This window comes from Lontra canadensis, unplaced genomic scaffold (genome assembly GCF_010015895.1).
Source record: "Lontra canadensis isolate GAN:19392208 unplaced genomic scaffold, GSC_riverotter_1.0 scaffold31, whole genome shotgun sequence".
Lineage (NCBI taxonomy): Eukaryota > Metazoa > Chordata > Mammalia > Carnivora > Mustelidae > Lontra > Lontra canadensis.
Window position 1 is genome coordinate 8,691,216 of NW_022631025.1, and position 16,618 is coordinate 8,707,833.

Here is a 16,618-nt window from a genome sequence, read left to right on the forward strand (position 1 = left end):
ATCTCAGGGTCCCGGGATCGAGCTCCGCAGTGGGCTCTCTGCTCAGCAGGGAGCCTGCTTCCCTCTCTCTCTGCCTGCCTCTCTGCCTACTTGTGATCTCTGTCTGTCCAATAAATAAAATCTTAAAAAAAAAAAAAAATCCATCAAGGTCGTGCAAGAAAGGAAAGGCCGAGAACTGTTCTGGGCTGCTGAAGCCCGAGAGACATGGCCCAGGCAGGCCCCTTCCCCTGCGCACACACGGAAGGAGACGGAGCAGACGGGGTTAAGCGTTAACCACTGGGGAGTCAGAATCAGGGTGGAGGAAGTAGGAGAAAGGGAACGGAATGGGCTGTGTTTTGACAGAAGGCGCTCACTGTGCGTCAGGGAGGCACGCCACACGGCAGGGCCCTCTCCTCCAGCGCTCTGTGCCTGCTGTCAGGTGCAGACACGCTCGACCCCAAATCTGTTGGCCACCAACCTGCCGTCAGGACCTTCCCCTGACCCACCGAGGCAGTGCTTGCTCGTGTTCACGGTCTCGTTTGGAGAGATGCGACTGAAACCCAGGCCAAACTGGTCGTGCATGCACAGCAGAGAGCTAGTGGGGGACAGAAGGCTGTTTTCCAAACTTTCTTCAAAAAATAACCCACCATTCTAAAGGTAAATAGGAAATGTGACAGTTGTAAGGATAATTCTGCGGAAAGCAGAGGAGGAGCACAAGCTGGGACAGTGGTACAGAAAGGGCTTTTCTAATAAAGCAGTACTTGTTTTGGGGGAGGGAGGGAGGGAACTGGAGTAACCGTATAAATCACAGCCTGTATTTTGTTTTATAGTGTTTATACAAGAACAAGAAGCCAGCTTTAAGGCACACTGAACAGCTCCCCATTAGAAAAACAGAGCTGAAAACAAATGACCAAAAATGGATTCAGCCACACAAAAAAGGAAATTCTGGAACTTCAATAAACCATAAACTCAGAAACACAAACGTTAGCCTATAAGTACCACCTCTCACTCCCACGACAATGACATCTTTATGTTAAAGCTGAAATGGTCAGTGAACCAAAAATCAAGTACGAGGTATCCTTTCCAGCTTGTAATAAAAGCACACATTTTTCACAACACACAGAGCTTGAGTTCATATGTCACCACCCCTTCCCTCCTCCCTGCAAACTTCACGCTCTCTTCTTTTTTTCTTCTTTTGGGCTTTCTTACTCACCTCCCCAGAAACAAAGTAACTATGACTTTCAGCAAGCAGGAAGCCAAGTCTCCAGCAAACTTCCCTCGTCACTAAAGGGACTAACACACATGAGCAGGGCAGGGAGCCCGGGAGCTGCTGCAGAGAATTCATTTATACCCATTTGGAATTTCCTGACCAGCTAGCACCCTCCTGGCTGCAGGGTTTAATTCCAACACTCCAGGCACCAGAGAGACAGCAAAATCTACCAACCAGCAAAACTGCCAGCAAGGATCTTAACAGAAAAATAAAAAAGTGAAGGCAGATCGCTCCCATGCCTCTTCTGATTTTTGGAGCATGCTCTCCTCATTTTCTTTAGACACCGGAAATGCTGACCTCGAAATCCAGTTGCAAACCTACTCATTCAAGGAAGGACAGAGAAAAGCAACAAATGCTTTCTGTTTTTCTCTCCTAACTTCTTCCCTTCCCCAAAGCAACAAATGCTTTCTGTTTTTCTCTCCTAACTTCTTCCCTTCCCCAAAGCCTCCGGAGCGGAGAAAAGCTCCGTGTTATAATCCGAGCTGTAACTCAGCAGCCGTCTGCTGAAAGGAATGACTCAGTCATACAGCTGAGTCCAGGAGGGGCTGGAGGTGAGGGGTTCCTCTGCTTGCTTTACTCTTCCTTAATGCCACATGTGATCTGAAGGCCAAAAACACTCCTGGGTGTACAGCACAGACCCAAGCTTTTGTTTTCTTTTCTTTCATATTCTCTCATGCATTTTTACCCAAATTCCAACATGCGACTCTCAAAGAAACATAAGTTCCCCAACAAGGGCATTCTGTTTTAGGATGATAACATCTTTCAGCAACCTCTGATTTCTGTTTTAAAAATGTAAGAACGAGGGGCGCCTGGGTGGCTCAGTGGGTTAAAGCCTCTGCCTTTGGCTCAGGTCATGATTCCAGGGTCCTGGGATCGAGCCCCACATCCGGCTCTCTGCTCAGCAGGGAGCCTGCTTCCCTTCCTCTCTCTCTGCCTGCTTGTTATCTCTGTCTGTCAAATAAATAAATAAATAATCTTAAAAAAAACCAAAAACAAAAAATGTAAGAATATGTTCCTCTAGTGGTTTAAATATATTACCTAAAACAGAAAGAAAGGAAAAAAGTTAAGAAACGGTACTTTAAAACATATTCTTCCCTTGGCCTAAGAGCCTAAGAACACTGGCTAAAAGTGACTCTAGAAGAACGAGATTTACTGAGCTCGGTCTACAGGGGAAACAAGCAGAACCCGTTCTAAACAATAAAACAGAGATTAACAAAGATTAGGGATGACTCGAAATCACCTGCTTTGCAAAATCCAAAACAGGGTAGAGCTGTAAGGAGAAAGGCAAAATTTTATAAGAATCCACTAAATTTGCCTTGTTTGACTGGTTCGTCTTGGTGGCTGTGCACACACACGTCACTCCTTTTACCTTCTGGTTCCAGGCTCCTGGCCCAGATCTGGGGGCTGGGTGATTACCTTTGGGACACAAAACTTTCTGTGTGAAGCTACAAGGACTAAACATTTTAAGACGATGTGGGGCCCATTTGGGCTTGTTTTACACCAAATAAGTAAACTGATTCAGAGAAAATTAATAAACTAAGAACAAAGCTTCAAAGTGCTAGATACTCTGAAATACAGGGTCCAAATCATTTCAAGTTATTTTACCCACCAGTACCTACCTTAGGTAAGAGATTTGGTTAGGTGTCTTTTTTTCCCTTTTGGGGGACAAGGGGCTTAAAAAAAAAGATTTATTAAGATACTTGCATGCCATAAAATGCACCCATTTTAAAAGTGACTAGTTTGGGGCACCTGGGTGGCTCAGTGGTTGGGCCTCTGCCTTTGCCTCAGGTTGATCTTAGGGTCCTGGGATCGAGTCCCGCATCAGGCTCTTTGTTCGGCGGGGAGCCTGCTTCCCTTCCTCTCTCTCTGTCTGTCTCTCTGCCTGCTTGTGATCTCTCTGTCAAATAAATAAATAAAACCTTTAAAAAAAAGAATGACTAGTTTGATGAGTTTTAGTAACTGTATACAATTGTGTCATCCATCCCCACAAAGCAGTTTTAGGAAATGCCCATCACCCTAAAAATTCCCTAAGACTTGTTTTATCATTTGCTTTTTTAACAGAGCAAGTTTTTTCTCTGTACTTGTGAGAAAATTCTGGTACTGCTCAGTCACGTGATTTTATTCCAAACTAGGTATCATTATCCAAAGGCTTGTTCTTAAGAACTCAGTGGAGGGGGCGGCTGAGTGGCTCAGTTGTTAAGCATCTGCCTTTGGCTCAGGTCAGGATCCCAGGATTCTAGGATCCAGCCCCAAGTTGGGCTTCCTACTCTGCAGGAACCCTGTTTCTCCCTCTTCCCCTCCTTGGGTTCCCTCTCCCGCTGTGCCTCTCTCTCTCTGTCAAATAAATAAATAAAATCCTAAAAAAAAAAAAAAAAAGAACTCAATGGAGGAAAGCATCTAAATGTAGGGTTTCTTAATCCTGCAAAAGAGAATACTGCTGAATTTCTATTTCACTAACATCGTGTTCAGGTAAGAGCACAGCTTAGCCTATCAAAAAAAAGAAAAAGAAAAAGAAAAAGAAAACAAAACAAAGAAAGAAAAAAAAAAACAAAAGAAAAAAAAAAAAAAACAAAAGAATATAGCTTATTCCCAAAACAGCTGAAGGTAATAATTTTGTACGTGTGCTTCCATTAGGGTGAGGTCTAGCAGAAAAAGTCACAGTATACTAAAAAATACCCAGGCTTTGATGAAGGAGGACAAAGGTCGGGAAGGAAGAATAATTAAAGACAGGTGCTCTTTCTGCCTGGAGAGTGCCAGCCACACAGGCTCCCACTGTCCGGAGACAGACACACCTGCCTGCCTTTACTTTCTCTTAATTTACGTGCAAAAGAAGCATCCAAGCGAGACATGGGAGGACAGGGATGTACTCAAGGCTTTGCCTCTGACAGGTGCAAAGGAGCGGGGAAGGGTGACTCGCAGTGAGAAGGGGAACAGGCCGTGGACAGAAGCCTTCTGGTCACCAGGCTGGTCAAGGGCACCAACAGTCTTCACCCCCCGGGTGGCGGCTGCAGGGCTCCAGGCTGCCATCAAGCCTTTCTGAGCCCACAGTTCTGATGCTAACTGAACCGGAATACTGCACCAAGACCTTTTCCCTGGGGCGCCTGGGTGGCTCAGTGGTTAAGCCTCTGCCTTCAGTTCAGGTTATGATCTCAGGGTCCTGGGATCGAGCCCCACATCAGGCTCTCTGCTCAGCAGGGAGCCTGTTTCCTCTTCTCTGCCTGCCACTCTGCCTACTTGTGATCTCTCTCTCTGGCAAAATAAAAAATAAAATCTTTAAAAAGAAGAAGAAGAAGGAAAAGACACAGGTCGGAAGCAGGATGCTCCATCATCAATCTCGTGGAAGGGCTGGATCATGTCTGTGGTACGTCAGCCTCCCCCCAGCAACCCCTAAGGAGTGCACAGCCCTTACTGTGCCCTTCACCCCTCCCGGGCTCTCGGACAGTGATGGGTGTGACACAGAAGCCAGCGTCTGAGGGAACCCCAGGGAGGGGGAGCAGCGTGGGCGGGGCTCCCTCCCACATCCCCACTGTCTCCTTCTCCACCCAGCTCCAGCACAGCCCCCAGGGCTGACGGGCCATGGAGGGGATTACAGGACAGGACCAGCAAGGGCTTTTCGCTCTTCCTCGTCCTGGTAGGTGTGTACAGCATTGGGTTTGGAAGAGGACTCCTTCTTCACACGCCTGGATTAGAAGGATCTGCCCTAAGACTTAATGTAAGGGGAGATTTTCCAAGGAGAGGCCACAGCCAACATGGGGAGGGTGTGCCCAGCAAAGGTGTGAGACCGGCCAGGAGAGTGAAATGAGGACCAGGACACTACGGGTGACGAGCCTGTTGAAAAACGCCAGGAAGAAACCCTCAGTCTGCGTTATACCTGACTCAACGGAACGCCTTTCCTCGAACACATTTAAGTCTTAACAACTGAGTCACAGTGAATTTTACATGTCAGGCTTTCTTTACAGTCTGGGGTGCCCGTGATTATTACTTTCATCAGATCTGGACAAAGAGATGGTCTCATAATGTGTTTTCACCTGAGTCTTGAAATCAGCATTAAAAAGCCCATGACAAAATTGAGGCATGAAATAAGGGGATTAAAACTTTAAATTAGATAGCCACAAAGACTATGAACGCTGCAAACAATAAGCATCTATTTAATACATATTTACAATTTATAGGTTATAATAATTATAAGTTATTAACAATCATTTATCCAATAATTACTTACTTAATTAAATAACCGTCTATTTCCTCCTATCTAAGAGGGGGCAGACATCTGTAGAGACCTTCCCAAGAGAACTGTGGGAAAGAAGGCAGGCCGGCCGGCCATCCTCCCAACCTCACAGGCCACCAGGTTGGTTTCTCCTCCACAGTTCCAACCAGCCCGCCCAACCAGACCAGGTAACAAGCCTGGGGCAAAAGGAACTGATGAGAGATCCACCTCCTCTCTCTGGCTAGGTCTGCCTCCTCTCTCTGGCTGGGTCACTAACAGGAACATGGTGGTGGGAGCTGGAAAGAAATTTCCCAAATGCCCTTTGACAAGAATCCTCCCTGGACAACCATGTTAAAACTGGTCCCCTCTCCCTGGAATGCAAGGCACTGAACAGACAGGATCACTTTAAGCCTACGTCAGAGCACGTGATGGACAGAAAGCAGATATGACCACCTGCACTGAGTGGTGAGGTGAGAGGAGGAAGGCTGTCAGCGAGTGTGTGCCCTGCACTGAAAGCCACCTGGTTCGTCCGGGAAAAATATCCAGGTGCACAGTCTGGGGGGCACCGGCCAAGGGAAAGACACTGTCAGCCTGGTCAGAGGCAGGGCTCAGTTGAATCACAGAGATTCTCTAGCAGGCACTGTGTCCACGTTTCCGCTCTAAATTTGCTGCCCAGCACTGTGCGGGGCACAAAGCAGGCAGGTTGCAAACATGTGCTCATGGAACGTGCAGCCTGCAGACCCCAGGCGGAGTACTAGCAAGCCACAGTGGGTACACCGAGGTGCAGATGATGGGACTCTCACCCCCTGAGACCTCAGTGCTTACAGACCGGCGAGGCCACTCCCCTGACTCTACATAAAAATACACAGCTCTCTAGGAACTAAGAAGAGGTAGGGGTGACATTCCCCTCAGAGTCTCCAAGAACACTGGTTGGAACAGGTCAGGGAGAAAGCAGCTCTTGAAGGATGAGAAGGCCTTGGGAGGTATGGGAAAGCCATCCAGATCAAGAGAACAGGGCTTTGAGCAAGGCCCTAGGAAGGGAACAGGGCAGCTGGGCTGGGGAATGGGGGTGGGGACAGTGCAGAGGCCCCCTGGGGTTCTGCCCCAGAACCCTCTGCCCAGAGCTGGTCTCTTGCCGCCTGGAGCCCTGGAGGGCTGGGAAGGCCCACCAAGATTTCTGCAGGCCTCAGGGCTGAAGACACAGAAACAAATCATGATTTCTGTCCAAATGAGGCCAAAAGCAAAAGCCCAGATTTAGGAGCAAACAGAGACGAAAGTCAGTGAAAGCCAAACATGTTTGGAGAGACAGAAAAAATAACAAAAGTATGGAAAGTTCAGCCCTCCTTCATCTTGCCAGCCGTCTTGAACAAAACAAAGTCACAAAGAAGTTGACAGTAAGTCAAAGGAAGACCCACCTTCACAGGACCTCGGGGCTGGTCCGGGTCACAAAGAAGGGAAACAGGTGCCCTCTGCCAGGACGTTTCTGTGCAGTCATTTACAAGTGAGCTCCCGAATGAATGGTCTCATGCACTGAAGTGGTTTCTCTGTCTCGCATCCTTCCTCCTGGTCATTCCAAAAAGACCCCCTGATTTAAATGCACCACTATTTGCAAAGTCTGTCTTTTCACCATCAAACTGGCCAGAGGACAGAAAACCAAATAATAAGAACCCCAGAGGTAAAGCGCCCAGCTTTTGGCCCCCCTTTTACCTTTCTGGAAGATTTTCTGTCTGTTGATTCTTCATTTAAAAGCAGTATCCTGGGTGGTGTAAGTTCCAGATGCTAGTTTCTAGAACCTCAATAAGGTGCAAGCAGCCCCCGCCCAGAGAATCCAAGTTCCCGGGCGCCTGGGTGACGCCTGAGAGTGTCCAGGGCCATGCCCAGGAGCTGGTGGGATTCCTCACCGCCCAGAAGCTTACAATGTGACCGTTTCCCTCTCACACTGCCAGGCAGCTGAGCCCGAGGCAGATGTGGAAGCTGTGTAAAGCGTGGCCCTAATGGAAAAACTCGGTGGCACAGGGCTTCAGTGTTTTGCAATTTTTTTTCCTGTAAGCTACATTGTTGGAATGGTTTGATATGCCAACCTTTCCCTCCGCCCCTACCGGCCTACGTACGGACTGCCAGGTCTCCGCCCCGGGCGGCTGTAACAGCCGGTGTGTCATTGGGCTGACTCACCCCTTGCTCAGGGGTGGAGTCCTGGCTGGGGCACAGGGCGCAGAAAGCCGGCAGGTTCTACTACCTGCTCAGGCAGCTCTCAGGAAGACAGATGAGTTTTTGTCCTCCCAGCTGAAGCTGGAGGGGAACACGCTAAAACAAACAAACAAACAAAACAAAAAACCAAAAACCCACACACACAAAAACAACAAAAAACCAAAACCACATTTCCCTGGTGTGTCCCTGATTTGATTAATGCAGCCCCGTCTATCCGTTGGGAATGCTGAGGGAAAGGAAATAACTCAGCCACACGTGGTGAGTGTACACACTTAGGTGGGGAGGACACTGGCAGCCGAGGAAGAAGGAACATTTGTGGGTTTTCGTTAAAAGAAAGGAAGAGGAGACGCACGGACTACAAGGTGAAGACACCATGGGTCTGGGCTTAGGAATCTTTAGAAATCTCACATCTCTCATTTGTAGTTGGGAGTCTGGGGAGATACCTACTCCTTTTCTTCCAGGAGGCTCCGAAAGGGGCCTGTTGTGCTGCTTGTACACAGACATTTAAAAAGCCTTTGCCTGGCGGACAACTGTTGCAAGAGAAAAGGGCACTGAGAATAGTGGGCAGGAATGGGAAAATCTGACAGTGAGGGCTGAATCAATGTTTTCACAAAGTTATTTGCAAAGCTGATGGGATTTATTGACTAATCCAAATGTTGTGAGATGAGATTCGGGAAAGCATGTGGTTGTCTTCTTGGTTCTGCAGAACAGAGATCATGCCCAGAGTACGAAAGATCCCACAGACAGAAAACTTTCTCCCTTAAGTAAGATCGCGAGAAAGGACCTAAGATCAATTCAGCACCTGTGACTGAGCACACTGCTTCCATAAACCAGCATTCCAAGCACCACCTCCTTTAAATAAAGGCTCACTGGGCGAAACCTCTGGCCCAGGTGGGAGGAAAGTCACGGGCCACTCAAATCTGGTCACACACGAGACCAAGAGAGAGTCCACAGACTGAACTTTGGGGACGAGAACGCATCCCATTAATTCAACAACAATCGGTCCATCGGCCCGGTGTTCCTTCAGGTTCACAGTTCTGCTTTTCTATCTGTTGGTTAGAAAGGCCTCCTGAATACTAGAGGATAGTATTTAATCATGGTCCAAGTGCTGCTAAGATTGGAAATCTGGCCACAATTTTAAAAAAATTCTCAAAATAGTCACATACGTATTTTTAAGTTGTGAGATCACTTGTCCATACAGAACTACCAGCTGAGATCACGATGAGATACAAATGGGCTGCATACTTAAAACACTTCTCATCCTCAGGATTCACGAAGAATTGCGGCCCAAAGCAGAACCAGGCTTAGCTTCTAAAACATGAGCATACTTTTCCTAAAGCATATGGAAATGAGTGAATCAGTGCCAGCTCATTCCAAAAATATCCAGCAGAGAAGCCAAGAGAGGAAGAACAGAATCATCATTTTTTTTTTTTTTTTAAACTTAGAATCTCTACAAGTGTTTGAATGAATCCTAGTAAACCTGATTTCCTGGCTGAGGCTTCTACGAGGTTTTTATTAGAGAAGTCTTTTCCATGCAATTTTTAGTTGGATATGTTGCCAGAAAAGAGCAAGAATTTATGACCTCTGTGAATTGGAGAATGACGCTGATATTTTCTGTACCAGATCAAATCAAACAGCCTCTTAGAGAGAAGGACCCCAAAGCAGAAACTGTGAGCTGTCGTCATTCACGTCCCAAGCCCGCACAAACTTTTCTCAGAAACTGCACAAAAGGAGATGAACGGGAATTATCTGGGGCACAGGAAGAAGGCAAACCCTTGGAAAGGAAGCGAACGAGCTATACTTCAGATGGGCTCAGCTGGCCCACCCAAGTCCTTTGAGAAAGAGGGGAAGTGCATAATCAGAAAAAAACGCCAATACTCATGACGGGAAGTCTGCCTTAGGTAAGCAGGGCCCGGGACATTCACATCTTGTAGGAAGGGCCTCACTTGGCAGCTTCAACAGCTCAAAGCGTTAACATCGAAGCATATCTCCCTGCTGGGTTTTTATTTTGTGTTTTTTCTTTCCTGTTGGCACCCACACAGCATCTCTCCAAATGCAGGGCGTATCTTTGCCCAACGCCTGGGACGGGCAAGAGCCTGGTTTCTTCCCTTCCTACACCCTAGTAGGCTGGGACTCGCTGCCAGATAAGGCATCTTTCCCCGGCTGAACTGTAGAGTTGAATCTCCCGTCTGAAATCTGAATGATGCTTAACCCACTGGGACTCGCTCACGGTCTGGAGCAGCAGAGCTTCCCCAGGGGTCTCCTGGCTAAAGTGGAAGCCTCGAGAGTGTGGAAACGAAGCAAGCCCCACAGAGGGAGGGACTCTGCAGAACGTCCCTGGGGGCTGGTGGAGTTCTGGGGTTCTGATCTAACCAGACAGGCAAGTCCCTGAAATCCGGGATCTCCTATGCGTAGGTGATCTCTGCACTGCGAAACTCAAATGAAACTGATGCTTAAAAAAATAACTATCTTCTGAAACACCATCACTATGAGAAAATATATTATTTCATGTGTAAACCTCAGTGGGAAATGAGCCTTTCATCAATGAAAAACAGTTTCCTTTAAGGCTGAAAGGCACATTCTAGTCGAAATCCAATTACGAAGAACACCAAGTAACAGGATGAAACTGATGTACTCAATACTGAGACGTTTGTTAATCGGCTCTATGAGGTAATTCACAGTAAGAAGAACCTCGCCTCGATCACGAAGGACATTCTACTCACAACTGCTCTCCTTTTCGGTTTCATGGAGTTTCCTGAAATACACACTTTCCCCTTGATCTACTTCATTAGGAATTCCCAGATAGCACTCCTGATTTTTAATGTCGACAGAGTGTGCTGAATAAGGGGAAATGGTCCTCTGCGTTCAACGTCCGGCTTAGCCATTACGTAACCGGGTGGGCTGGGCAGCTTGGGTTCTTCTCATCTGAGAGTAGGGACAGGTGGAATCATAAAGACCCCCACCAGCCCTTTACCTCTGTTTTGATGTCAGGCAGCAAGGTCGCACCCTTAGCTCTCCTCATACACCACCAAACACACCGCTTACAGGGGAGGGCAGAGCACAGACAGGAACACACATTTCATCCTTTGGCAGAGGCTTCCAGGACACCCTGGAGGGTCACGGCCGGTACCCACGCACTCAAGCAGCCCTAGCGTCTCATCCGCTCACCTTCTGCCTCTGGAGGAAGGCTGGTGGAGACCACAGCTCTAAGACTCCCCAGCAGAGACGCACACCACCACTGCCAGGCAAATGGTCTCAGAAACCCCGGAGGTGGTTCCAACCAGACCAGTCGGGGCAAACTGGTCCGGTGCTTGACAAACAGCATGCAATTCCTGCTGTCGGGTTCACAGCAGCGGGCTCAGGGTTCTGTTTGAGAAACGCCGCTGCCCGGGAAAAATATTTACACAACTGAGTGGGCTGTGCTGGGCGGCAGAGTTCTACCTGCTGGGCCGGGAGTCTGTGGGCTCCGGCTGACCCGGTCTTATCAGTGGCCTTTGTACCTCATTTAAGATCAGCATGGAGACAAAACCTGGAGCCAAGAGACTGACCAGAGTCACAACGAGCCTTAGTAAAATTAATCAGAGGAATTTAAAATGACAACCAAGTTTTTTTGTTTGTTTGTTTTTTTTAGATTTTTTACTTATTTGTCAGAGAGAGGGAGGGAGAGAGAGCGAGCAAGCACAGGTAGACAGAGAGGCAGGCAGAGGCAGAGGGAGAAGCAGGCTCCCTGCCAAGCAAGGAGCCCGATGTGGGACCCGATCCCAGGACGCTGGGAGCATGACCTGAGCCGAAGGCAGCCGCTTAACCAACTGAGCCATCCAGGTGTCCCGACAACCAAGTTTTTAATGCAGCTTGATAAGTACCCTAATTAACTTAAGATATAATTATCTGGAAAAAAATACGTGTGTGTGTGCGCACGCGCAGACGCACGCACGTGCTTTGAAAGAGAAATGGTAAAAGGGGGGAAAACCACAATCAACTACCAAAGGCAAATATTAGCAAAAATAAGGCTAGTGATGGGAGGCACAAAAGGAACTCCCTAACACTGATCTATTTCTTTCATTTAACTGTGACACAGGACAGTAATACAATTCTTGCCTCAAAGTCACGCGTATGACATTGCCTGGCACGGTGGCGCGTGAACAGGCCCTTTTCAGAACAGGACCCGAGGAGGGACCTCGCAGAAAAAGGGGGGCAGTGATTTCCCCTGACATCTGACCAGTGTATCATATCTTGGAGTGTTTCTAGGGCTCCTGCTTTATTTGTCTCTCACAACAGTCCTGTAAAGAAGGCTGGGCAGGTACATTATCTTTATCGGACAAATAAGCCACTTGTTATTTAGCTTCTAAAGAGAGTTGAAGCTCTAATTAAAGTTTCACAACATGAATTAGTGTTTACAGAGGTAAACAGGGCATCCAAGTTCCAACGTGATTCAGAGACCTGAGAAAAAGCAGACCGTCCCCACTCCCGAAGCGCAAGGATACAGCCGTTTTCCTTGCCGACGACCCACACCCCCGCCACCGGCATGACCTTCCTGAGTGTGCACAAGAACAGGGAACAGTCACGAGCAGTTTCTCACGCGTGTAGCTCAGCACGTTAACGACAACAATCAGGTGCTCTTTGTAAGACCACCGTCAAGTGTTTGCAACGAGTGAGGGCAAAACTGGACCGGCCCACGGACGTAGGATGGAGATGTTGCGGACAAGAGGTGACAGATACAGACGCCTGGGTGGCTCAGGGGGTTAAGCCTCTGCCTCCGGCTCAGGTCATGATCTCAGGGTCCTGGGATCGAGCCCTGAATCGGGCTCTCAGCTCAGCGGGGAGCCTGCTTCCCCCTCTCTCTGCTCTGCCTGCCTCTCTGCCTACTTGTGATCTCTGTCAAATAAATAAATAAAACCTTTAAAAAAAAAAAAAGGAGGTGACAGACACAAAGACATGATTGATTCTGACCGGGTGGATGGTGAGCTGGGAGGGAAGCCCAGGTGAGGTGCCATGTGTAGCCAATTAGAAGTGAGGACACCCAGTGAAATTTAAATTTCGAAAACACAGTGAATACTTTTTTTTTTTTTTTAAGCATAAATCAGTCCTCTATTTTATCTGGAAGCTCTGCCCACAGGAACCCTCAGCCTCTACCAGAATGGAAGGTCTTTGGAGGTAGGGGTTTGGGCCTCTGTTTTCCCTGCTGAATCGGAGTGCCCAGAACAGTGCCTGGGACACTGGAGGCCCCGGATCCCTGCCACATACCCGTAAAGTGTATTTCTTCGGCGAGATGCTATGCACGCAGGTGCCTGTTGCATCATCTTTATGTTGGTCTGAAACCTAGGGCAACACATTTTACAAATTACAGCATTAACTAACTGTTTTTTTTTCTTTCTTTTTTTTTTTTTTTTTTGAGATTTTATTTATTTGATAGAGGTGGGGGGAGAGCATAAGCAGGCAGAGGGGCAGAGGGAGAGGGAGAAGCAGGGAGCCCGATGTGGGACCCGATCCCAGGACCCCGGGATCACAACCTGAGTGGAAGGCAGAAGCCCAATGACTGAGCCATGCCGGCGCCCTGAACTGCTCTTACTTGAAAATCAGTACCTTTTATTCCAGCTAACTGAAGGACTCAGTGGGGAAGTCAGAGGATAAAAGGACTCTGAATGGTCCCTTACTCAGTTTCAACTCTCAACGGGAGCATGAATGTGGGATGTCAGTCATCAGACGTGTTGGCAGCCAAGGGCCTGGCCAACTGTACTTTTCTCAGCTGACTTCTTTAATTCCTGCTTTGTTCCTAAGACCATGAGCAATGTTTCTGGTGCCAGTACCCCTGACTCCACCTTCAAAATGGAATTTTCCTCATGTTCTATGGGAGCCCAAAGCACTGATTTTTTTTTTTAGGGAAAGGGCTGGGGGAGACTCCTTTTGGGCACAACACACATAGAAGTAGGGTTAAAAAAAACATATTTAATATTATACTTTATTTTTGGAAAATGAAAAAATATATACAATTTACTCCACATCTAAAATTTTACTGAACTACCCAAATTATTTATTTTTCTCACAGGAAGGATCAGTATCCAGCCCTCATTCGCTGCATAAATCCCTTTTTATCCCATCTTAATCTGCAACCTATAAATGTTCTTATGTTAATTAGATTTTAAACAGCATATTTATAACGAGCATATACTTCTGCATTGAGTATGGCTTTTTTTTTGTAAACAGTAGCAGGTATTTCTTTTGTAATACAGAGCAGGAAAAGAAAAATCATAATTTTTATAAGCACATCTGGACTGTGTGAAGTATACACAACTGAAAGATAACATGGAAAATAAGCAGAGCATGTATTTCCAGGTTGTGGTATTAGCAGGAATTCCTGCTTTATTTTTCAGAAAATATTAAACTTTTATATTTTAAAATTTTCTAAAATGAGCATCATATATATGTATATGTGTGTGTGTGTGCGCGCGCGCACGCGTGTGTGTTGTAACTAAACTAATTGTGTCGGGCTGAGCCTCTAATCAGATTGCTTATAGAGGTCCTGGCGACTAGAGTAAACACTACTGTCCCTTGCCTGGTCCTGACACCTGTCTGCAGTAACCATTCATCCCCGGACACCCCAGAAGTCACTAATGAGAGCTTCCCTTTGCTTCCAAACTCAGTGCCCAGACCTGTTAGGCAGGGGGAAAGGTGATAGCTGGGTCATCAGACTTTAGGAACAAAGGGACAAGGGACACTCTAGGACAAGTCAAGCTGAAAAGGAATGGAGGGGAAATGAGGCAGGTACCTAAACCCATGGAGATAAGAATATGCCAGAGCTGCCAAAGGGTCAAGCTCTGGAAGGACCCCTCCCCCCTCTGAACATGTGAATGCAGGTGAGGACAGGAGTGGGATGGGAGAGCAGAGCATCACACGGAACTGAAACTCATCCACAACACTCGGGAAATTTCACAAGGCTTCAGTTTCCTCCCTTATCAACTATTTTACCAGAGAAACAAGGAATAAGCCTGACTTCTCTGACTTAGGTGAGTGCCTAAGTCTCTCTGCACTCACAGAGGGATGGATGCGGGGGCGGTGGTGATAACAGGATTCCGGGAGGATTAAGCATGATGATGTAGGCAAAACTCCTGGGCCACCATGGTACACGGTAAGTGCTCATGCCATGTTAGCTTTAGTCATTCATATCGTCTTAGTGGTAGCAGTAAGGGCAAGCAAAAGAAAGAAAAGAGAGAGACTAGTTGTCCCAGAATCAACCACCGAGTTTGGAAGGGTTTGGTCTGAGGCAAGTTACAGCTTTCTTGCCAGAGGGTATGCTTGCCCCTGGGACAGAAAGTCACATGTGGGCCGGGCAAGCCCACTCCAGAGGGCTCGTCCTGCTGCTGCCCTTACCAGGGCTCTCCAGCTTACAGGGCGCTTCTAAGTCCATTTCTGGTCCTCACATGGGTCCTAACCATGCAGGAAGAGGTATTTATTGACGGTTTACACATGGACAAATAGTCCTGCCCTATATTTCGTGGTTAGGGCTGGAGATGGGACTCAACTCAGGGTTCCTGATTCCAACTCCACATTCCTTCCATTAGCCAGAGCTCAGGGCAACACAGCGGGACTGGGTTCAAACAGCACACAAACGCTCCCCACACAGCCCCTGCTCTCGCACCTTCTGCTCCCTAGCAGATCATTCGAGAGTGGAATGAACACCTGGCACACCGTTTGGGGCAGGTGCTTGTCTCCTGTCTTACACCGTCTCTTGGGAGGCTTCTCTGCATTTGTTCTATAAATTTCTCCCAAATCTTACATAAGCAATATTGGACCAGGCACGCTATCTACATAAGTCTCTATGTAGATGCAGAACTGAGAACGCACGTCTTCACGAGATGGCTTGTGGTGTGTTCCTCCCTGGGAAGGAACAGCATGACCTTCTCTGGCCCCTTTCTCTTTGCGTAGCAATGTGAAAACGGGACCGCTGGGCACTGGATCCCAGGAACCAGCTTGAAGCACCAGACTCACTTCTTCTCTCGTTGCTCAATCCCTCCTCAAGAAGTTTGAGGAGAGTACACGTTACCCTTGGATCAGCATTCAGGATTTTACATTTATCTTTCAGCACTTCAATACAACTGACGTGGGGAATAATTTACCTAACTGACTTCTGTACAGAAAGACTCTAAAGATAATAGAAGACAATCTAAGAGATTAAAAAAAAAAAAGCAAAAAAAACCCAACCTCATTGGATAGAAAATTCTTTGAAAGCCTAGTTATCTAGGCAACTTGCTACTATCTACCCATTATTAAAAAAGAAGTCAGAAATCAGCTTGAGTCAAGGCATACACCTCCACACACACACACTCCAGAGCACTGTTACCTGAGGCACAGCCGTTAACCTTTGTGGTGTGAGCCATGCTGGCTGGGATCCAGGGACAGGTCCGGAAAGGAGTGAGGAGTCATGCAAATCTTATGCACCAAGTTCCCCAATGCGTTCACCCTGAAACAAGAAACAGAGTCCCATCAAAATGGGTCATTTAAAAATATGTATGACACTAAATCTTAGATGCATGTTTGCCAAGATGGCTGCTAATGGTGCAGATCTGACAGCGGAGAGGCAGCCCCTGGGTGGTGGGGACGGCTGCCCGGCCCCGCTGTCCAGGGCTGAGAGGGTCACACCCGTGCAGAGGCACCCGGGGACGGGCAGCGAGAGTGGGTCTCCAGACAGAGTACTCTTCCAGGAGATAAAACTGGTTTTCTAGAAACATGACTTTTTTTAGAAAGGTGGCCTTCAATTGCCAATGGGCTCGCAATGGGTATGGCTCCACAGCCCGCCACAAACCATGTTTGGTTCTTAGCCTCTTTTCCAAAGGTGGGCTCAACACTTTCATTCACTCAGTTGCCCTCACAGTAGCTGCTTTTGCTGTTATACGAGTGTTCACATTTTTAAAGGATTCATTCGTGGGAACCCTTCTGAGGTATCTCCAAGTCTTTCA

The 16,618-nt window shown here is 47.5% G+C and overlaps 1 protein-coding gene across 3 annotated transcripts in view; it reads right to left on the reverse strand.

The window, feature by feature from the left end:
• KANK1 (KN motif and ankyrin repeat domains 1) overlaps window positions 1-16,122 on the reverse strand; it is a 55,434-nt gene extending 39,312 nt beyond the window's left edge. For 2 of the 3 annotated variants that reach the window (XM_032866557.1, XM_032866556.1), the window contains exon 1: window positions 16,003-16,122. In XM_032866557.1, coding sequence (XP_032722448.1) covers window positions 16,003-16,039 — 37 coding nt within the window. In that variant the 5' untranslated portion in view covers window positions 16,040-16,122. Of the gene's footprint in view, window positions 1-10,832; window positions 10,906-16,002 lie in introns of those variants that run through there. The other variant, XM_032866559.1, reaches the window with a different exon arrangement.
• Between the last annotated feature and the right edge of the window lie 496 nt (window positions 16,123-16,618).